Source organism: Triticum aestivum, chromosome 7A (genome assembly GCF_018294505.1).
Source record: "Triticum aestivum cultivar Chinese Spring chromosome 7A, IWGSC CS RefSeq v2.1, whole genome shotgun sequence".
NCBI classification, from domain to species: Eukaryota; Viridiplantae; Streptophyta; class Magnoliopsida; order Poales; family Poaceae; genus Triticum; species Triticum aestivum.
Window position 1 is genome coordinate 489396838 of NC_057812.1, and position 23673 is coordinate 489420510.

General features: G+C 48.7%; 1 protein-coding gene across 1 annotated transcript; it reads right to left on the minus strand.

The window, feature by feature from the left end:
* Window positions 1-267: 267 nt before the first annotated feature.
* On the minus strand, window positions 268-1413 carry LOC123152610 (uncharacterized). The gene has a single exon (XM_044572112.1). The coding sequence runs from the start codon at window positions 1354-1356 to the stop codon at window positions 460-462; it is 897 nt and encodes a 298-aa protein (XP_044428047.1). The 5' UTR covers window positions 1357-1413; the 3' UTR covers window positions 268-459.
* Between the last annotated feature and the right edge of the window lie 22260 nt (window positions 1414-23673).

The window sequence follows — 23673 nt, forward strand, 5'->3', positions numbered from 1 at the left end:
CGGCGGCGAGGAGAGGAAGGTGTGGCTGGGGAGGAAGATGCGCCAGCGGGAGGTGGCAACAAAGGAGGGATCCGGTGTTTGGTGGTGGCGGCGGTGGCGGCCCTAGATCGAGGCTCGCATGTGTGCGAGTCGAGTGCGCCCTTGTGTGGCAATGTATGATTTGGTACAATATTCATGATTATTTACATCAAATTATAATGCCACAAAATAAAGTTCAAAGTAGAAGGACGTTCCTAGCTACATCGAGCTCAACCACAACCTTTTTCTTGTATATGTTCTCTCAAATTACACTATGATGAACTACAATATCGGGAAAAACTTGCCTAATCGGGAAAAAAAAATTCAAAACTAGCCTAATCGGGAAAAGAAAATCAAACTAGCCTGCCTAATCGGGACTATTACAGTATATACGAAGTGCTGAAAAACAGCCCTGATTAACTCCTAACTGTATGGAAGCAACTAAATGCTACCCTTATAGTGCTCAGCAAAAATAGCATATTTCAACATTAAGAGGCCTTTGGCAGCTTCTTGTTCCTTGCCACTGTAGTTCGGCAATGTCCAAGGTGCTTTATTTACCCTTCTCCCCTCGGCTTTGTAACAGCCGTAATCACCCTGGAAATCAAGAGCCTTCACATCGTCGTCGACCGCAACCCGCATATGATCTTCTCTCCTGACATGGCCGCTCTTAGCTCGCTTGTGCTTCTTGCCACGATCTCTCCGATGGCTTCCGGTGTTATCGGCGTCTGCGTAATAGTGGCTGTTGCAATCTCGCTTGGCGCTCCGATCAGCAGCACGGCCAGCATCGACGAAGTCGTCGTCGTCGTCCGCGGCAGGATAGCGAGCTGCGACGGAAGGCTGTCGGGTGCGCTTACGTCCGGTGCAGCTGGACGTATCACCACCGCCCTTGCTCCTGAACACGAAGAGACAGCGCTCGCCGTCGCCGCGCCTGCACGCGTACATGTCGAGGCGGTCTCCCTTGCACATGTGGCTCTCCTCCACTAGCTTCCTCCAGTCAGACCCCACGACCCGGTACGCCCTGTTGGAGTTGAGGTAGCGGAGGTGCACATCCTTCTCGTGGCCCTTCGCGTCGAGGACCTTGACCGAGACCTTGTTCTGGGCGTTCAGCCCGTCGTCACCAAGCTCCTCCAGCTCCGGGAAGAACTTGGGGATAGGGCCGCCCCGCACCGTCTCCTTGGTGAGGAGCAGCCGGTTCTGCCCCGACTGGACGTCAGACTGCTCCAAGGTCTTGGACAGAGCCCAGTCGGCGTCGTACACGCCGAGGCTGTCCATCACCTGCCGGTGGCGCGCTTCTTCCGCGGGGTCGATGCGGCGGCGGGAATCCATGGCGCCGCTCATGCGATTGCGCGGGGGAGATCTATCGTACGTCTATCCACCGGTTGAATTTGGAATGCCACTGCGTCGGTTACGTGCGAATATATAGGTTGTTAGGATCGTTTATATGGCAAGCATGCACGTGTCCGTGGTTTGATGTACGGAAAGAGATCTTTCCTTCTGTTTTTTAGTTAGTGAGATCTTTGCTTTTGTTGGGGCTGATAGACTTGCAACATCTTTCATGGATGGAAATCAACGGTTGGGAAAAGTGTGGCTCAACTTTGGAAAAGATCTTGCCCATCTATCCTTGTGTAAACTAGTTTAAACTGTTTGGAAGCTAGCAAGCCAAAGTTCTACATGTCTTCAACAAACATGTTTAAATTTTATGAGGTCAAAAAACATGATTAATTTTTTTTTAAATATGTTTACCTTTTTTAAGGACTCTAAGAACTTCTCTAGTCTACAGTCGGCCGTGATGGATCCCTTTGTCTTCCCATGTCCGGCAGACCGCTCACAGACTGTTGGAAGCCCCAGAGGTATATGCTTCAGCGCAAAGAGCGGCTCGCTTCCCCACCGCTGATCGGAGTGGGACCACCGGCTGGTGCTTCAGCCAGAAGGGAAGGGGGCGCCTCAGCTTTCGTGAAGCCCAGACAGGGGCCGCTGATGGTCTGCATTGAAGAAGAACCAGGCAAGACACCGGTTGTGTACGCCGGCGTCGCCTCAGCGGTGGCTTTCCTGGAACCCAAGCGGCGGCGAACTCCCGTGTTCTACTTTCCCTCCATGTTGACGGCGGACGCGGACGCGCCGGCCACCGACTCGTCGATCTCCGTGCAACCGGCTTCTTTCTCTGCCGGCAGGGTGCAGTTACGCGCGCGTTGACGGCGGATGGCGCGGTCGCAAGCACGGGAGGGGCGGTACGACGCGGTAGCGTCCACGGTAGTGACGATGCCCATACCGCCTTGGTTCCCGCCGTGCCGGCCTAGAGCAACTTGCCTCTCCTCTGCAAGCTGGCTTGGAGCGGCAAGTTGCTGAACCATGCGCCGGCTTGGGGCGGCAACTTGCTCCGTCGAACTAGGCGAGAGAGGTGGAGCAGCGAGCTACCTCGCTCGTATCCCGCGGGCTCGGCAGGGCCACCCAGGCGGCTTTTATGCCGGAGAACTACTCTTCCTACTCGCCGGATGTCATCAAAAGGGTGGAAAAATTATGGAAGGAGGAGATTGGGAGCGGCGGCCTTGGTGGTGCGATTCTTACCCGACGTTTGGCCTCGTTTAAATAGAGGGCGAAGGGGAGGAACCTGCCCGGCGTTGAATTTAATGGCGGCCCGATCGTGAACGGACGTTTGGCTGGAGTAGGTTTCTCGGCTTCCACGAGGGTTTAATGAAGGTATTTCAATGCGGCAAGGAGGCGTGTTCAGTCGGGAGTGCGGCGAGTGGCGCCCTCGACTGGTGCACCACTTCAATGGGGGAGGCAATGAGAGATCGTGTCCGCCCTGAGCCGTCTTCAATGTGGAGCGGCGAGTTCTACAGCGACATGAATGTGGATAGCTGACGCCGGGTGAGAACGCGCGCGAGCAAAGGAAAAGGGGTTTGGATGGGCCAAGGCGGTCAGAAGAGGTCTACTACAACAAGGTGTGCCCGGCTCCGGCGAGGGAGGGGCGATGATGGCGGCGCGCCTTCAGCTCGTTTCAGTGCTTGTAGTCGTCGTTAGGTGGCCTATGAATCTGGATGTAATTTTTATTATTTTTGGTGTTCGTTGTACTACCATGATTGAAGATGAATAGATTGACAGTTTTTCGCAAAAGAAAGAGGGCTTGGGAGTGGTCCGTACTTCCGCAAAGCCCTTCACGTTTGTCTTTAGTTTGTGGAAGAAAGTACGTCCGGACCACGGCACGGACCGATATAGAACCGCGTTGGGTGGCTTCCACGATCCAAACAGCGTGATCCGGATGCGGGAGGTTTAAGGATCGGTATTGGAAATGCCCTGACTACGCATATATGGGTGGAAATCCAAGGTTGGGAGAAGGAAGCTCATCTTTGGAAAAAGATCTTGCACGTCTATCTATCCCCGTATAACAACCAAGCCAGAGTTCTACATGTCTTCAACAACTATCTTTATTAGTTAAAAGAACATCTTTATTCCCCTCAACAACAAAAAAATCCTTTACCTTTTCTTAGGAGAAAATATATGTAACAATGCTCCATGTTTTTTTTCAAAAACACACAACTGATATATTATTTTGAATACAGTACAGACGCAAGCGTTCATACATATGCGTATACACTTACCTCTATGAATGCACACACGCACACCCTATCCTTATGAGCACCTTCGAGATACTTTTTTTAAAGACCCAGCAGCTCGCTGGCTTCATTGATTTAGCAGATTGGAGAGTACAAAGGTGCGATCAAAACGATCAAAGAAAATTAAAGAGGGGAGGAATGGCCATGCAGACAGCTATCCCTCCAGAAACTAAAAAAAACTAAATCTCTCCCAACAGATCCCCGAATGGGGACTCTAATTTCTTGGCTCCTGCTAGTCTCCATTGCTCCAAATTGCTGCTGATTCTTGCACATACACGCTGAAAACAAGGCAGCAAGCTGCGAAAGGTGCAGTCATTCCTCTCCTTCCATATTTCCCATAGAATCATAATGATTATCGATCGGATTGCTCCTCTGCTTTGTGGAGTTGCCCGGTTGATGATTTCCTGAATCATTTGCACAGAGTTAAGGAGACCCCTGTCCAAGGGAGCCAGAGAGGAGCAGCCAGATCGCCCTGCCGCGTGCAGCCAAACTTCCCGCATGAAACTGCAGTCCCAAAACAAGTGTGTAGATGTTTCAAGGTTGCGGAGACATAATTGGCAGAAGTAGTTATTGGTCCAACCCCTCCTCTGAAGCCGATCATTGCACCACAATCTGTCTTGGAGCAGCAGCCACATGAACATCTTGAGTTTGTTAGGAGCCCACACTTTCTAGATCATATTGTTGAGATTGGACAGAGCAATCGGCTGGAACTGCTTATTGTATGCAGAGCTTGCAGTGTAGCAACCATTGCTTGTGCCTTGCCATCTTATGAGGTCGTCTTCGTCAGGCCGCAAGACGGTGTTTGCAGTGCTGATCATGCGCCAAATGGACAGGAATTCCGGAGCTATGGCCATTGTGTTTCCATGCTGTAGGTCTTTGATCCATTGATCATTCTGGAGTGATGACTCGACGCTTCTGTTCTTCCTGCGGGCGTGATTGAAGACTGCTGGGAATGAGATAGCTAAAGGAGAATCCCCTATCCAGTTGTCATTCCAGAAACTAGCTTTGCGGCCGTTTCCGATCTAAACTCTTGTAGCCAAGCTGAAGATTCTACGTTCCTTCTCCGACGCCGGGATTTGCAGCTGCGTCCACGGTCTTCCAGGCTGCTCCCACGCTAGCCAGTGCCATCTGAGGCGAAGGGCAGTGCTAAATTTGTTTAGGTCGAGGATGCCTAGCACACCTTGCCGCACCGGGGAGCAGACTTTGCACCAGGCCACCTTCACTTCCCGCCTGTGAGATCATCATCCTGGGTCCATAAGAACCGCCTTGTAGCCTTGTCGATCTCTCTAATGATCTTCTTGGGGACCTTGAGGACTGTCATGGCAAAAGTTGGCAGAGCGGAGAGCACACACCGGACTAGAACCCTCCTTCCTGCCAGGTTGAGCAGCCTTCCTTTCCAGCCCGCCAGTCGCGCTTTTATTCTGTCTAGGATGAATTGGAAGTGAGACAATCTTAGCCTGGTCGTCGAGATCGGTAGCCCGAGGTAAGTCGTTGGGAAATCTGTCAGTGAGCCTCCAAAACTCTGTAGCACTTCCGGCAAATTCACACTGTCGCACCTAATGGCAGCCATAGATGATTTACTTTGGTTGAGGTGAAGCCCCGAGGCCTCCCCAAAATTTGCGAGCAGGCCTAGCAGTGTTTCCACCTCGGGCTTGGATGGATTGGCAAAGATTACTGCATCGTCGGCGTAGAGGCATACTCTCATGCTTGTTCCCCGGCCCGGCAATGGAGCCAGCATCCCCTTCTCTATCGCCGTAGCCAGCAGACGGTGGAGGGGGTCGATGGCGAGGATGAAGAGCAACGGCGAGAAAGGGTCTCCCTGACGCAGACCCTGACGGTGCAAGAACTTCTCCCTAGGCTTGCCATTCATCAGGACGGAGGAGGAAGCCGTTGACAACAGCATGGTGGTCCAGTCCCTCCAACGTGAGCTGAAACCCAATCTTTGCAGGAGCTCCAGAAGATATTCCCGGGAAACTAAATCGAAAGCTTTAGCAATATCCAGTTTGAATAGGAGAGACGGGTTTTTTCCTGTGAAGCACTCTGATGCAGCCTTGCACATACTGATAGCTATCATGGATACATTTGCCCTTCTGGAAAGCGGTTTGTGCCGGGGAGATCAGGTCCTTGAGCTTGACAGCCAGCCGCAAAGATAACACTTTTGCAATCAGCTTCAAGATGAAGTGAATTAGGCTGATGGGCCTGAAATGGCACAACTCCGTTGCCCCGTCTTTTTTGGCAGCAGTGCAATGAACACGGTATTGATTTCCTTTAAATTTGTTCCCGCCAGGTTGTAGAACTTTTGAAAAACTGCCATGATGTCGTGCTTGACCGTGCTCCAGCATGCCCTGAAGAAGTGCCCAGTGAATCTGTCCGGTCCAGGCGCCTTCTCCGTCGGTGACGCCAACACCGCCGCCCACACCTCCGGTTCGGAGAAAGGGAGGTCGAGCCCAGACATGTCAATCTCCGGCAGGTGTAGTTCTTCCCAATTCAGGGTGCATGAGCGCTGTCGAAGCCGTCCTATGGATTCAGTAAAGTGATCACGCGCGGCCGAGGCCTTCTCATGATGATCTGTAATTGCAGCATTGCTGACTTTGACTGAATGGATGTAGTTCTTTCTCCTTCTTGCTCTGATTTTTGCATGGAAAATTTTTGAATTTGCGTCGCCCGCTTTGAGCCACATGGTCCTGGACGCCTGTCTCTTCCTGGCCCTTTCTAAAGCAGCTAGCCCGAGCACCTTCAGTTTAAGCTGCTTGCACAGCAGCCGCTCTTGCTCCGTCAGGTTACTAGCCTCTCGTGCCATGTCTAAATGCAAGATCACCACGTTTGCAATGTGGAACTGTAGTTTGGCACCTCCAAAGAGTGATCTGCTCCAGATTTTCAGATCAGCTGCAACCCTCTGAAGCTTTCTACTAATGCGAATGAAGGGGCAGTCATGGTATACCGGCCGATCCCAGGCGTGCTACACCGTTTCCTGAAAGTGAGGGAAACGTGGCCAAAAAATTTCAAACCGAAATCTAGCCTTCCTGATCGGGGGGGGCACCATTAGCTAACAGGAGAGGACAGTGATCGGAGAAGGATGTAGAAGATGCCGTGAGCATCACTTCAGGAAACATGTCTTACCAAGCCAAGTAAAAGAAAATCTTGTCGATGCTGCATAAGGTTGGCGATTCTCTTTCACTACTCCAAGTAAAATGCCTATTCCTGCATTTAACCTCTCTGACCCCAGCAAGATCAATCGCCCGACGGAAACGGCCCATCATCCTTCTGTTAATTAGGCCGTTGTTTTTGTCCCTCGCCTGATAAATCATGTTAAAATCTTCGTTGAGCATCCAAGGTTCAGAGGGGGGAGGTGCTACACTGGCTAGTTCTGTTAGGAAATTTTCTTTTTGCTCATCCTCCGAAGGACCGTAGACAGTTGTCATCCAGAAGAACTTGCCGCTGCCGATGATCTCTACCCTAACTGTAATGTAGAAGCTAGCAATCATGTGCGTTACTACGTTGACCAGGTGCTTATCCCAGAAAATGGCGGCACCGCCTCTAGTACCTATCGCAGGTAGAACGACGCAACCCTGAAGCGAAGCCCCCCTACTTCTACTGCTAGTTGAGTGTTCCAGGACTCGATCTTTGTTTCCTACAGGTTAAGAATCGCAAGTTTGTTTGCGTGGGCAACCTCACAGACGGCCGTGCGCTTTGCCGGTGAATTAAGGCCTCTCACATTCCAAGACATAATTCTGAAGTTTGCATCAATCATGTGGACAGGATATTTCTCTTTGTCGACTGATCTTACTACTGAAGGAAACAAGAGCAACAACAACATGAAGAACACATACACACGCCTTACAGACCTGCGGGGATCGGCGTCGGCCACCAATAGGCCCCAAATTCCGATGCCAACTAGCTAACACCACCTTGCTCGGAGTACAATACATGGAGATAAAACCTAACTCGAACTGGTCTAATACCAGCCGTCGACGAAGACTACCTAAGGCGACTAACATGATCACTTGGCGAAGACATCATCGTCGCTCACTCCAGCCATGCCGGCAGCGATCTTCAGGGCCTCGCAGTCTAGGCCTGCGAGTTTGTGAAGGAAATATGCCCTAGAGGCAATAATAAAGTTATTATTTATTTCCTTATTTCATGATAAATGTTTATTATTCATGCTAGAATTGTATTAACCGGAAACAAAATACATGTGTGAATACATAGACAACCAGAGTGTCACTAGTATGCCTCTACTTGACTAGCTCGTTGATCAAAGATGGTTATGTTTCCTAACCATAGACATGAGTTGTCATTTGATTAATGGGGTCACATCATTAGGAGAATGATGTGATTCACTTGACCCATTTCGTTAGCTTAGCACTTGATCGTTTAGTTTGTTGCTATTGCTTTCTTCATGACTTATACATGTTCCTATGACTATGAGATTATGCAACTCTCGTTTACCGGAGGAACACTTTGTGTGCCACCAAACGTCACAACGTAACTGGGTGATTATAAAGGTGCTCTACAGGTGTCTCCAAAGGTACTTGTTGGGTTGGCGTATTTCGAGATTAGGATTTGTCACTCCGATTGTCGGAGAGGTATCTCTGGGCCCACTCGGTAATGCGCATCACTATAAGCCTTGCAAGCATTGCAACTAATGAGTTAGTTGCGGGATGATGTATTATGGAAAGAGTAAAGAGACTTGCCGGTAACGAGATTGAACTAGGTATTGAGATACCGACGATCGAATCTCGGGCAAGTAACATACCGATGACAAAGGGAACAACGTATGTTGTTATGCGGTCTGACCGATAAAGATCTTCGTAGAATATGTAGGAGCCAATATGGGCATCCAGGTCCCGCTATTGGTTATTGACCAGAGAGGTGTCTCGGTCATGTCTACATAGTTCTCGAACCCGTAGGGTCTGCACGCTTAGCGTTCGTTGACGATATAGTACTATATGAGTTATGTATGTTGATGACCGAATGTTGTTCGGAGTCTGGGATGAGATCACGGACATGATGAGGAACTCCAGAATGGTCTGGAGATAAAGTTTGATATATGGGATAATAGTGTTTGGTCACCGGAAGGGTTCCGGAAATCACCGGAAGGGGTTCCGGATGTTTCCCGAAATGTTTGGGCACGAGAACACTTTATCTGGGCCAAAGGGGAAAGCCCACAAGGCTTTTGGAAAGTGCAAAAGGAAATTTTGCGGAGACCAGAGGCTAGACGCCAGGAACCCTGGCGTCTAGGGGGTAGACGCCGGGAACCCTGGCATCTAGCCCTGGAGTCCGAGAAGGACTCTTGCCTTTCGGGTGAAACCGACTTTGAGGAGGCTTTTACTCCAAGTTTCGACCCCAGGGCTCAACATATAAATAGAGGGGTAGGGCTAGCACCAAAGACACATCAAGAAACACCAAGCCGTGTGCCGGCAACCCCGTCCCCTCTAGTTTATCCTCCGTCATAGTTTTTGTAGTGCTTGCGAAGCCCTGCGGAGATTGTTCTTCACCAACACCGTCACCATGTCGTCGTGTTGCCGGGACTCATCTACTACTTCGCCCCTCCTGCTGGATCGAGAAGGCGAGGACGTCACCAGGCCGAACGTGTGCAGAACTCGGAGGTGCCGTGCTTTCGGTACTTGGATCGGTCGGACGTGAAGACGTACGACTACATCAACCGCGTTGATATAACGCTTCCGCGAACGGTCTACGAGGGTAAGTAGACAACACTCTCCCCTCTCGTTGCTATGCATCACCATGATCTTGCGTGTGTGTAGGAATTTTTTTGAAATTACTACGTTCCCCAACAGTGGCATCCGAGCCTAGGTTTTATGCATTGATGTTATGCACGAGTAGAACACAAGTGAGTTGTGGGCGATATAAGTCATACTGCTTACCAGCATGTCATACTTTGGTTCGGCCGTATTGTTGGATGAAGCGGCCCGGACCGACATTACACGTACGCTTACGCGAGACTGGTTCCACCGACGTGCTTTGCACACAGGTGGCTGGCGGGTGTCAGTTTCTCCAACTTTAGTTGAACCGAGTGTGGCTACGCCCGGTCCTTGAGAAGGTTAAAACAGCACTAACTTGACAAACTATCGTTGTGGTTTTAATGCGTAGGTAAGAACGGTTCTTGCTAAAGCCCGTAGCAGCCACGTAAAACTTGCAACAACAAAGTAGAGGACGTCTAACTTGTTTTTGCAGGACATGTTGTGATGTGATATGGTCAAGACATGATGCTAAATTTTATTGTATGAGATGATCATGTTTTGTAACCGAGTTATCGGCAACTGGCAGGAGCCATATGGTTGTTGCTTTATTGTATGCAATGCAATTGCGCTGTAATGCTTTACTTTATCACTAAGCGGTAGCGATAGTCATGGAAGCATAAGATTGGCGAGACGACAACGATGCTACGATGGTGATCAAGGTGTCGCACCGGTGATGATGGTGATCATGACGGTGCTTCGGAGATGGAGATCACAAGCACAAGATGATGATGGCCATATCATATCACTTATATTGATTGCATGTGATGTTTATCTTTTATGCATCTTATCTTGATTTGTTTGACGATAGCATTATAAGATGATCTCTCACTAAATTTTAAGATAAAAGTGTTCTCCCTGAGTATGCACCATTGCCAAAGTTCGTCGTGCCCAGACACCACGTGATGATCGGGTGTGATAAGCTCTGCGTCCATCTACAACGGGTGCAAGCCAGTTTTGCACACGCAGAAATACTCGGGTTAAACTTGACGAGCCTAGCATATGCAGATATGGCCTCGGAACACTGGAGACCGAAAGGTCGAGCGTGAATCATATAGTAGATATGATCAACATAATGATGTTCACCATTGAAAACTACTCCATTTCACGTGATGATCGGTTATGGTTTAGTTGATATGGATCACGTGATCACTTAGAAGATTAGAGGGATGTGTGTCTAAGTGGGAGTTCTTAAATAATATAATTAATTGAAATTTAATTTATCATGAACTTAGTCCTAGTAGTATTAGCATATCTATGTTGTAGATCAATAGCTCGCGATGTTGCTCCCAGTTTATTGTGTTCCTAGAGAAAAATTATGTTGAAAAATGTTAGTAGCAATGATGCGGATTGGATCCATGATCTGAGGATTATCCTCATTGCTGCACAGAAGAATTATGTCTTTGATGCACCGCTAGGTGACAGATCTATTGCAGGAGTAGATGCAAACGTTATGAACGTTTGGCTAGCTCAATATGATGACTACTTGATAGTTTAGTGCACCATGCTTAACGGCTTAGAATCGGGACTTCAAAGACGTTTTGAATATCATGGACCATATGAGATGTTCCAGGAGTTGAAGTTAATATTTCAAGCAAATACCCGAGTTGAGATATATGAAGTCTCCAACAAGTTCTATAGCTAAAAGATGGAGGAGAATAGCTCAAGCAGTGAGCATGTGCTCAGATTGTCTGGGTACTACAATGCTTGAATCAAGTGGGAGTTAATCTTCCAGATAAAATAGTGATTGACATAATTCTCTAGTCACCATCACCAAGTTAGTAGAACTTCGTGATGAACTATATATGCAAGGGATAACAGAAACGATTCCCAAGCTCTTCGTGATGCTGAAATCGACGAAGGTAGAAATCAAGAAAAGCATCAAGTGTTGATGGTAAACAAAACCACTAGTTTCAAGTAAAGGGATAAAGGGCAGAAAGGGGAACTTCAAGAAGAACGGCAAGCAAGTTGCTGCTCAAGTGAAAAACCCAAGTCTGGACCTAATCCTGAAACTAAGTGCTTCTACAGCAAAGGGATTGGTCACTGGAAGCGGAACTACCCCAAGTAATTGGCGGATAAGAAGGATGGCAAAGTGAACATAGGTATATTTGATATACATGTTATTGATGTGTACTTTACTAGTGTTTATAGCAACCCCTCAGTATTTGATACTAGTTTATTTGCTAAGAGTAGTAACTCGAAACGGGAGTTGCAGAATGAACAGAGACTAGTTAAGGGTGAAGTGACGATGTGTGTTGGAAGTGGTTCCAAGATTGATATGATCATCATCGCACACTCCCTATACTTTCAGGATTAGTGTTGAACCTAAATAAGTGTTATTTGGTGTTTGCGTTGAGCATGAATATGATTTGATCATGTTTATTGCAATACGGTTATTCATTTAAGTAAGAGAATAAATTGTAGTTCTGTTTACATATATGGTTACACACCAAATGAAAATGGTTCGTTGGATCTCGATCGTAGTGATACACATATTCATAATATTGAAACCAAAAGATGCAAAGTTAATAATGATAGTGCAACTTATTTGTGGCACTGCCGTTTAGGTCATATTGATCTAAAGCGCATGAAGAAACTCCATGCTGATGGACTTTTGGAATCACTTGATTATGAATCAGTTGATGCTTGCGAACCATGCCTCATGGGCAAGATGACTAAGACTCCGTTCTCCGGAACAATGCAGCAAGCAACAGATTTGTTGGAAATCATGCATACTGATGTATATGGTCCGATGAATATTGAAGCTCGCGGCAGGTATCATTATTTTCTGAACTTCACAGATGATTTGAGCAGATATGAGTATATCACCTTGATGAAACACAAGTCTGAAATATTTGAAAAGTTCAAAGAATTTCAGAGTGAAGTGGAGAATCATCGTAACAAAAATAAAAGTTTCTACGATATGATCACAGAAGTAAAATATTTGAGTTACGAGTTTGGCCTTCAGTTAAAACAATGTGAAATAGTTTCACTACTCACGCCACCTGGAACACCACAGTGTAATGGTGTGTCTGAACGTCGCAACCGTACTTTATTAGATATGGTGCGATCTATGATGTCTCTTACCGATTTACCACTATCGTTTTGGGGTTATGCATTAGGGACAGCTACATTCACGTTAAATAGGGCACCATCTAAATCCGTTGAGATGACACCGTATGAAATATGGTTTGGCAAGAAACCTAAGCTGTCGTTTCTTAAAGTTTGGGGTTGCAATGCTTATGTGAAAAAGTTTCATCTTGATAAGCTCAAACCCAAGTCGGAGAAGTGCATCTTCATAGGATACCCAAAAGTAACTGTTGGGTACACTTTCTATCACAGATCCGAAGGCAAGATATTCGTTGCTGAGAATGGATCCTTTCTAGAGAAGGAGTTTCTCTCGAAAGAAGTGAGTGGGAGGAAAGTAGAACTTGATGAGGTAACTGTACCTGCTCCCTTATTTGAAAGTAGTTCATCACAGAAATCTGTTCCTGTGACTACTACACCAATTAGTGAGGAAGCTAATGATGATGATCATGTAACTTCAGATCAAGTTGCTACCTAACCTCGTAGGTAAACCAGAGTGAGATCCGCACCAGAGTGGTACGGTAATCCTGTTCTGGAGGTCATGTTACTTGACCATGACGAGCCTACGAACTATGAGGAAGCGATGATGAGCCCAGATTCCGTGAAATGGCTTGAGGCCATGAAATCTGAGATGAGATCTATGTATGAGAACAAAGTATGGACTTTGATTGACTTGCCCATTGATCGGTGAGCCATTGAGATTAAATGGATCTTCAAGAGGAAGACGGACGCTGATAGTAGTGTTACTATCTACAAAGCTAGAATTGTCGCAAAAGGTTTTCGACAAGTTCAAGGTGTTGACTACGATGAGAGTTTCTCACTCGTATCTATGCTTAAGTCTGTCCGAATCATGTTAGCAATTGCCGCATTTTATGAAATCTGGCAAATGGATAAACAAAACTGCATTCTTTAATGGATTTATTAAAGAAGAGTTGTATATGATGCAACCAGAAGGTTTTGTCAATCCTAAAGGTACTAACAAAATATGCAAGCACCAGCGATCCATCTATGGACTGGTGCAAGCATCTCGGAGTTGGAATATACGCATTGATAAGTTGATCAAAGCATATAGTTTTATACAGACTTGCGGTGAAGCCTGTATTTACAAGAAAGTGAGTGGGAGCACTACAACATTTCTGATAAGTATATGTGAATGACATATTGTTGATCGGAAATAATGTAGAATTATTCTGCAAAGCATAAAGGAGTGCTTGAAAGGAGTTTTTCAAAGAAAAACCTCGGTGAAGCTGCTTACATATTAAGCATCAAGATCTATAGAGATAGATCAAAACGCTTGATAAATTTTTTTTCATGAGTACATACCTTGACAAGATTTTGAAGTAGCTCAAAATGGAACAGTCAAAGAAAGAGTTCTTGCCTGTGTTACAAGGTGTGAAATTGAGTAAGACTCAAAGCCCGACCATGGCAGAAGATAGAAAGAGAATGAAAGTCATTCCCTATGCCTCAGCCATAGGTTCTATAAAGTATGCCATGCTGTGTACCAGATCTATTGTATACCCTACACTGTTTTTGGCAAGGGAGTACAATAGTGATCTAGGAGTAGATCACTGGACAGCGGTCAAAATTATCCTTAGTGGAATAAGGATATGTTTCTCGATTATGGAGGTGACAAAAGGTTCGTCGTAAAGAGTTACGTCGATTCAAGCTTTGACACCGATCTGGATGACTCTAAGTCTCGATCTAGATACATATTGAAAGTGGGAGCAATTAGCTAGAGTAGCTCCGTGCAGAGCATTGTTGACATAGAAATTTGCAAGATACATACGGATCTGAATGTTGCAGACCCGTTGACTAAACTTCTCTCACAAGCAAAACATGATCACACCTTAGTACTCTTCGGGTGTTAATCACATAGCGATGTGAACTAGATTATTGACTCTAGTAAAACCTTTGGGTGTTAGTCACATGATGATGTGAACTATGGGTGTTAATCACATGGTGATGTCAACTATTGATGTTAAATCACATGGCGATGTGATGTAGATTATTGACTCTAGTGCAAGTGGGAGACAAAAGGAAATATGCCCTAGAGGCAATAATAAAGTTATTATTTATTTCCTTATTTCATGATAAATGTTTATTATTCATGCTAGAATTGTATTAACCGGTGTCGGTGTCAAAACCGACGGATCTCGGGTAGGGGGTCCCGAACTGTGCGTCTAGGCGGATGGTAACAGGAGACAGGGGACACGATGTTTTACCCAGGTTCGGGCTCTCTTGATGGAGGTAAAACCCTATGTCCTGCTTGATTAATATTGATGATATGGGTAGTACAAGAGTAGATCTACCACGAGATCAGAGAGGCTAAACCCTAGAAGCTAGCGTATGGTATGATTGTTCTTTGTCCTACGGACTAAAACCCTCCGGTTTATATAGACACCGGAGAGGGTTAGGGTTACACAGAGTCGGTTACAATGGTAGGAGATCTACATATCCGTATCGCCAAGCTTGCCTTCCACGCCAAGGAAAGTCCCTTCCGGACACGGGACGAAGTCTTCAATCTTGTATCTTCATAGTCCAGGAGTCCGGCCGAAGGTATAGTCCGGCTATCCGGACACCCCCTAATCCAGGACTCCCTCAGTAGCCCCTGAACCAGGCTTCAATGACGACGAGTCCGGCGCGCAGATTGTCTTCGGCATTGCAAGGCGGGTTCCTCCTCCAAGTACTTCATAGAAAATTTTGAACATAAAGGTAGTGTCCGGCTCTGCAAAATAAGTTTCCACATATTGCCATAGAGAGAATAATATTTACACAAATCTAATCTGCTGACGTATTCCGTAGCATGACATCACACCATGGCCAAGTCTTTATTCGAATCGTTTTACTGTCCCACCTCAGCGCGTTTAGCGAGGCGGTTTCCTTGGCACGTCTTGTCAAAGCAGAGATCGTGTCCCCTTATTCCGGGATTCTCATCAATACGGGCGTGGGTAACCCAACCGTACCCGTTGGTATGTTTTCTCGATCAAAGGCGAGTCCCAAACGGTCATGGGGAGGGCCCTTGGTATTCAGCCTCTTATAAAGAGACCAAGGCCCTACTCCTTTCTTTCAATCTCAAACGAGTTCGCCCTTCGCCTCGAGTTCCAACACCCAAGGCTCTAGATTTCAGGCGCTTCGGACCTTCGACAATGTCCGGTTCCGACCTTCGAGGCTGATGGATGCCCTCCTCCGTCACGGAGGAGGACGTGCTGAAGTTGAGAGAGGCCAGGTTCTTGACCGGCGAAATCTCGCATAGGCTGCCTGCTCAAGGGCAGGTCATTCCCACTCCCAAGCCTGGTGAGAGTGTGGTGTTCATGTCTCACTTCCTTCGGGGGCTAGGCTTCCCGACGGATCCCTTCGTGAGGGGGCTCATGTTTTATTATGGGCTGGAATTTCATGACTTAGCTCCAGAGTCCATCCTCCATATTTCCTCATTCATCATCGTGTGTGAAGCCTTCCTCCGTATTACTCCTCACTTCGGACTATGGCTCAAGACCTTCAAAGTAGAGCCGAAGATGATCGAGGGACGGCACGCGGAGTGCGGAGGTGCTTTTGTAAGAAAGAATGCTGGTGCTCCATGGCCCGAGGGCTCTTTTCAAGGGGAGTCCAGCTTATGGCAACGAGAGTGGTTTTATATCATAGCTCCCAGGAGCACCAAGTGGGTGGCGCTGCCTGCTTTCCGCTCGGGTCCCCCGCCACGACTGGCGTCATGGGTCAATAAGGGGCTGGACTGGGGGTCGGCAAAGGACGTGCCCCTGTTGCAGGGCCGCATCCGAGATCTCCTAGAAAGAGACATCAGTCTGGTCGTGGTGACGCAGGTTATGTTAATTCACCGAGTTCTGCCCTGCAAACGTCGCCCCCTCCGCCTGTGGGAGTTCAACCCGGAGGGACCACGAGTTCTCCAACATTTTCTTGGCATGACGCCCGTGGAGATGTACAAATTGTTCTTCGGACCACAAGTAGTGTGTTCGGATTCTACGGAGGATGCAGGTCTGAGTTGCAATCGTCCGGATACTCAAGTAACTAGCCTTGTGCCCAGACTCGCTATCTGTATATTTATCATAAAATTGCCCCTAAAAGAGTTGTCCTTTAAACAGGAGTGGATAGCGAAAGCAAAGCTAATCAGGTGTCCGCCCCCCTCCCCGAGACCACGCCGGGTCCCGTGCTAGTCAGGATGTTGGAGGTTGTGCCTTCAAAGGAAAGCGAGGGAGGGGACAAGGAAGCTACAGCCTCCTCGAAGGAGGTTGTTGGAAGGGAGGAATCGAAAATTCCTCTCCTCAGGGGAAGAAGAGGACCGCCTCTGAAGACCCGGAGACCATGGCCTCAAAGCGGGGGAAGAAATCTTCGCCAGAGGGTCCTGTGCTGGGGGATACTTCGGCCGAATTATGCCCTCAAGGGGATCAGCCCTCCACCGAAACGTAAGTAGAGAAGGGTTTTCTTTTTAAGAAATGAGAGAAATCCTTGCTTTATATCTGAGAAAAGTAATCGAAAATTTACCTTGTAGCTCGGACCTTAGCCCTTCTCAGCAGAGCTCGTCTTCGGGGGATCTTCTTCCGGAGATGATGGAGAGCGGAACGCCTCCCCCTGCCGTACCGCCTTGCGAGGCGGGCGACCCTGAGGTATCGTCGCGGAGGGTTTCTCCGAATCCGGCAGGGCCGGAAGGTAGTCATATGGCCCCCCAAAGCCCTCCGCGTCCGGCCTTCGAAAAGGGCCATCGGACGAGTCCGGCACCGTCTGGTGCGCGGTCGGAGGAGCTGAAGGATCTGCTAGGGCGAGCATCTATCTCAGAGGAGCACCGTGCATTGATGGGTACGGTGATTGAGAGGATTTCATCCGCGGAGAGCGGATTGCACAAGGCCGTCAGGATTTACTGACAGGTTTTGAGGTACGTGAAATAATGTACCCTTTTTGGACAGTTGCGCATAAATAAGATGCGCCCTGTGTAGATAGTAGCCCCTGAGACTCTGTGCGTTGTCAAAAGTGACGGCGTGCAGAGGATCATAATCCCAGGTCTAATATGCCGCCTTCATACGTAGGTGGCGAAGTGTCCGGTGGCCAGCCGGACTGATGAAGTTGCCAAGCTAAAGCGGCAACTTGACGTGGTAGATGCCAACATCGCGCTTGTCAACAAGCGGCTTGACGAGGCACAAGGTATGTAATTCCTCCGGCGGCACCTGGTAAGAGGAGCTTTATGCCAATATCTTACAATGTGTGCGCTTGATGCAGATGGTGCTGCTGCCATGGAGAATCTTCGGGCGGAACTTGCCCGAGCCAAGGAGCAAGCCAGGAAAAGTGATGCGGCTGCCTTAAAGGCAATTGAAGAGCTGAAAGCCGAACAGGCTGCTCACTGCCGAAGCAAGAAGGAAGTGGCTGAGATGGCCGTGAAGCTGAAGAACGCTGCTGACCATTGCAAGCTTCTTGAAAAATAAGATCGGGCGGAACAGACAGACCTGGAGAAGGCCGTTGCCGATGCCAAGGATGCTCGCTCTGCGATGAGAGCTATGAAGGAGGAGCTGCGTCAGGCCAGAGAGATCACGGCTGGAAAGCCCTTTATGCTGCGGAGGAAGTTCTGTGATCCTAAACATGCTCTGTTAGACCGGATGTGGAGTACGGCGGACACCTATCTGGATTTGGCAGCGAGTGTCGCAGATGTGGCCGAACACTTCCGAGATCAAGAAGATCGCGAAGTGGAAAAGCTCTTTTGGTCGCAGTTCCACAATCCGGAGCGTCCGCTGTCATTAGCCGATCGTTTGGCCAAATGGGCCGAGCTAAATAGGTTGTCCGGACTCGCCATGAAGTATGTCATGAGTCATCTGTGGCCAGAGAGGCCGGAGCCGAAAAGTTATTTCAACTTGGTGCGACGCCGCATATCAATGCGATGAAGAGGTCAGCGTGCATAGAGGGTGCACGGATGGCTCTTGCCGGTGTCAAGACATACTGGGCGGAAATGGAGGCCACCGCTGTTGCATCCCCAGACTCGGATGGAAGCCGAGTACCTGCCGAGCACTATTTTCAGGAAGTTCTGCAAGGCGCTCGTTTAATAGAGACGCAGTGCTCGAAGGATACTATATTCGAATAGCATATATTATTGTAAAACAATATTTTGATAAATTGTAGAAGCTTTTTATACTTGTGCCTGCAAGTATTATAATACCTCCTATGCGGCCGTTTAACATATATGTATATATAATCTGAAAGATGGCAGTCGTCGGCTTCAGCCCCCACGCACATAATGCGGGGGTGTTCGCAGAAGGCGCATTTTCACACTTGATCCAACGTCTTGGTCCTACAAAGGAGGTGATAGCGCAGCGAACTAGGCAATTGGACTATGATGCTTTATCACTTTCACTTAGCCATAGGAGTCTGACAGTGAGGCTACTTATATAGCCCCTAGTGGCGCCTGCGCTCGCCCGAACTCGGGCGCGTATGTGCCTGGCCGGGAAGCGGCCCTTCATTAATGCGGAGGAATCCTAAAGATTCCGGTAAGTCATCGAGTGGTTGACCAGTCTCACGCTATATCATGACAGTCAGTTTTCGGCTTTCTCTACTGAGGTGGTCGCCTGGCCGAACCGGGGCACAATCGCAGTAGTTCTCCTGGTGCCGCCTTAGTCGATAGAGCGGAATGTAAGGTAGCAAAACACAGGAGCCGGGCAAACCCAACATTTGACCAAAGACATGATTCGGAGCTGATGCATATAAGGCCAAACTCGCGACGCCGAACACTCCCTAAGGTATTCGGTCTTTATGAGGGCGGGCGGGATAACACCCATAGTAATAAGCCCCTAGTGTCCAGGTACGCGCAAAACTCTGACGTGGCCACATGCCAAAACGCCAGCCTCCTCCTTGGTTATACCAAGAAACCAGGGGATGTGTATCAACAAGAGACAGTAAAAAAGGTTTACGCAGGGTCTTAATCTGAAAAGAATCCTTGGAACGGGTCCCTGCTGCACGTCTGCGCCTGTGTCTCCGTTGTGCCGTATCCTGGACGGGCGTAGCACGGTGTTCATCTGTAAAAGAGAGGAACTTAGTTAAAGAAAGATCGTGCCGAACATGAGTTATACTAAATAAACAAAGTATAAATCGAAATGGGTAAAATTGAGCTTTATTGTCTCTTGTTTTATATGCGCGGAGCCCCTAGTACAGGGGTATACGGCTATTAAGCCTTTATCAATTGTATGTTTATGCCGGACTCGTCTAGCCGTGTCCGTGGTCTTGACGACCTGTTTAGGTGCTTTGGCTGGTGAAGCCGCTTTATTGTGGGGCTGTCAAGGCAGCCGCACTGTCTTCCGCGCGGGAGGAACACTCAATGTTTTCCCTTTAATGAGATGATGCCTCGTGGACCGGGCATCTTAAGCGTAAGAGATGCATAATGCGGTATTGCGTTAAAGCGGGCGAAAGCTTCGCGCCCCAGCAGTGCTTGATAGCTACTTGAGAATGGGGCGATGTGGAAAGTTAGCTGTTCGCGACGGAAGTTATCGGGGGAGCCGAACATAACTTCTAGCCGGAGAGAACCCATACAACGGGCATCCGGGCCTGGCGTTACCCCTTGAAAGGAGGTTTTGCTATGGCGAATTTTTGTTGGGTCTATCCCCATGTTGCGGATTGTGTCCTGGTATAACAGGTTTAGACCACTGCCGCCGTCCATCAGGACATTTGTAAAGTGGAGTCCGCCGATTATTGGATCTAATACCAAGGCAGTCCAGCCTGCGTTCCGGATACTTCTAGAGTAATCCTGATGGTCGAAGGTGATCGGTTTTAACAACCATTGGCGAGACTCCTTTGGGATAGGCCGTATGGCGCGTATCTCTGTTGGCGCCATTCTGTTCGTCACGTGAAGTAAGTTTACTGTTTTGACTTCTTGTGGGAAATCCTTTTGTTTCCTGGTGCTCTGCTTGTGGGGTTCGTCGTCGTCCTCACTTGGTGTGTCGAGCCCCTTGTGTTCGGCGTTGAGTTTGCCGGATTGCTTGAAAACCCAACAATCTCTGTGGGTATGGTTCGCAGGCTTCCCGGGAGTACTGTGTATTTGACATATCTTGTCCAAGATTTTGTTTAAGTTGGATAGCTCGTCCCTGTTATCCTTGAGGGGCGGCTTTCTCTGATTCTGCCGCGAGCTTTTGAATCCGGCGTTGACCGCCGTGCTCTTTGGGTTGTTTCCCTTATTCCGGCGCTGGTCCTTGCTGCGTCGGGGTTTTCCGTTTCCATCCCTAACTTCGGATGTACTTGGGTCGCTGGTGCTACATCTTGCCAACCAGCTGTCCTCTCCTGCGCAAAAGCGGGTCATGAGGCTTGTTAATGCGGCCATTGTTCTTGGCTTTTCTTGGCCGAGGTGTCTGGCGAGCCATTCGTCTCGAACGTTATGCTTAAAAGCTGCTAGGGCTTCGGCGTCCGGACAGTCGACTATCTGATTCTTTTTAGTAAGAAATCTGTTCCAGAATTTCCGGGCTGACTCTCCGGGCTGTTGAGTTATGTGACTGAGATCGTCTGCATCCGGAGGGCGGACATAGGTCCCTTGAAAATTTGCCCGGAAAGCATCCTCAAGCTCTTCCCAACTTCCAATGGTGTTTTCGGGAAGGCTTTTGAGCCAATGCCGGGCTGGCCCTTTAAGCTTGAGGGGTAAGTATTTTATGGCGTGGAGGTCATCTCCTCTGGCCATGTGTATGTGGAGGATATAATCCTCGATCCAGACCCCAGGGTCTGTTGTTCCGTCGTACGCCTCTATGTTTACGGGCTTGAATCCCGCTGGAAATTCATGGTCCAGCACCTCATCGGTGAAACATAGGGGGTGTGCGGCACCCCTGTATTTGGGTGTGCCGTGATGTTCGGATATTTGTTGTGTTGCATTGCTTACTAGAGCTTGCTTTCTTGGCCCGTAGATAGATCTGGCTGGGCCATCTTTTTGATGCGGATCCTTTGGTGGATCGCGTGCCGGCTTGTGTGCGGCGCCGCTTGCCGCTCCATGCTGGCCATGCGGTCGTCTATCCGACCGGGTGGCTTTCCTATTTTTTGACTGCGGGGGCTCTAAGGCCTCCTCGTCAAATTCAGGCAGTAGCTTTCGCTTTGGATAGCTTTTTGTGCGGCGACTGCCGCCATATTTGTCTGCGGTGTTGCGTACTTTGCTCCATCTGATTCTGAGTGCATCTTCCGCAGTTTTGAGCTTCCGCTTCTGCTTTTTCAGGCTACGCGCAGTGGCGACGAGCCTTTTGTGGAGGTTCTTCTGCTCCATGAGCCTATCCGGCGTAAGGTCGTCCGGACTGTTGTTTTCGCCGGGGACGGGGTGTTCGGTTTGTTTATCCAAGTTGCCCTGTTCGGACGGTTGCTCGAAGGCATGTTCGTCGTCCGCCGGCTCGTCCTGCTCTATGGCTGGGTCTGTATGGCTGTTGTCTCTGTCGAGGCGGGGCTTGGAGCGGCGCTTACGTCGCCGCTTTGATTGCTTTTCGAGTGAACGATCCCTCGTTGCATCCCTGTGTTCCTCGTCGTCGCTTCCTTTGGGTGTGTCCACCATGTATACATCATGAGATGAGGTGGCTGTCCAGTGCCTTATAGGCGTTGGTTCATGTTCATCTCCTACATCGTCGTCCATACCGTCGATGTCTTCGGAGTCGAAGTCGAGCACGTCGTTTAAATTATCGACAGTGGCTACGAAGTGGGTGGTGGGTGGGCTTTGAATTTCTTCATCATCCGCATCCCAACCTTGCTGACCATAGTCCGGCCAGGGCTCTCCTGATAAAGAGAGAGACTTTAGTGAATTCAGAATATCGCCGAAGGGCGAGTGCTGAAAGATGTCCGCGGCGGTGAACTCCATGATCGGCGCCCAATCAGGTTCGATCAGTAGGGGCGCGGAGGGCTCGGAGTCTGGAGAGGAGTCCGGCTCCTTGGAGTCACGGGCTTCGCAGAGAATAGGGCTGGTGTTCGGCTCGATCGCCGTAGAGATTGCAGCCCCGAGGCGGTGTCCAACCACCCATCCTCGATTGGCGCAGTTGGCTCCGAATTAAGGGTCGGAGCTGATGCGGGTGCGGCCTCCAGGGCACTGTTCGGCGGCAGAGCTAGATCATGCCCATCGTGACAGTGCGGCGCGCTCGGCTGCGGCTCGAATCCGTCGAAGATCAAGTCTCCGCGGGGGTCGGCCGTGTAGCTCAAACTTCCAAATCTGACCTGATGGCCAGGGGCGTAGCTTTCGATCTGCTCTAGATGGCCAAGCGAATTGGCCCGCAGTGCAAAGCCACCGAATACGAAGATCCGTCCGGGGAGAAAGTCTCACCCTGGATCGCATCGCTGTTGATGATCAGAGAAGCCATCGGGCCTAAAAGTGACGGCACAGAGGAACTCTCAATGAAAGTACCAATGTCGGTGTCAAAACCGGCGGATCTTGGGTAGGGGGTCCCGAACTATGCGTCTAGGCGGATGGTAACAGGAGGCAAGGGACACTACCCAGGTTCGGGCCCTCTTTATGGAGGTAAAACCCTACGTCTTGCTTGATTAATATTGATGATATGGGTAGTACAAGAGTAGATCTACCACGATATCAGAGAGGCTAAACCCTAGAAGCTAGCCTATGGTATGATTGTTCTTCATCCCACGGACTAAAACCCTCCGGTTTATATAGACACCGGAGAGGTCTAGGGTTACACAGGGTCGGTTACAATGGTAGGAGATCTATATATCCGTATCGCCAAGCTTGCCTTCCACGCCAAGGAAAGTCCCTTTCGGACACGGGACGAAGTCTTCAATCTTGTATCTTCATAGTCCAGGAGTCCGGCCGAAGGTATAGTCCGGCTATCCGAACACCCCCTAATCAAGGACTCCCTCAACCGGAAACATAATACATGTGTGAATACATAGACAAACAGAGTGTCACTAGTATGCCTCTACTTGACTAGCTCGTTGATCAAAGATGGTTATGTTTCCTAACCATAGACATGAGTTGTCATTTGATTAACAGGGTCACATCATTAGGAGAATGATGTGATTGACTTGACCCATTCCGTTAGCTTAGCACTTGATCGTTTAGTTTGTTGCTATTGCTTTCTTCATGACTTATACATGTTCCTATGACTATGAGATTATGCAACTCCCGTTTACCGGAGGAACACTTTGTGTGCCACCAAACATCACAACGTAACTGGATGATTATAAAGGTGCTCTACAGGTGTCTCCAAAGGTACTTGTTGGGTTGGCGTATTTCGAGATTAGGATTTGTC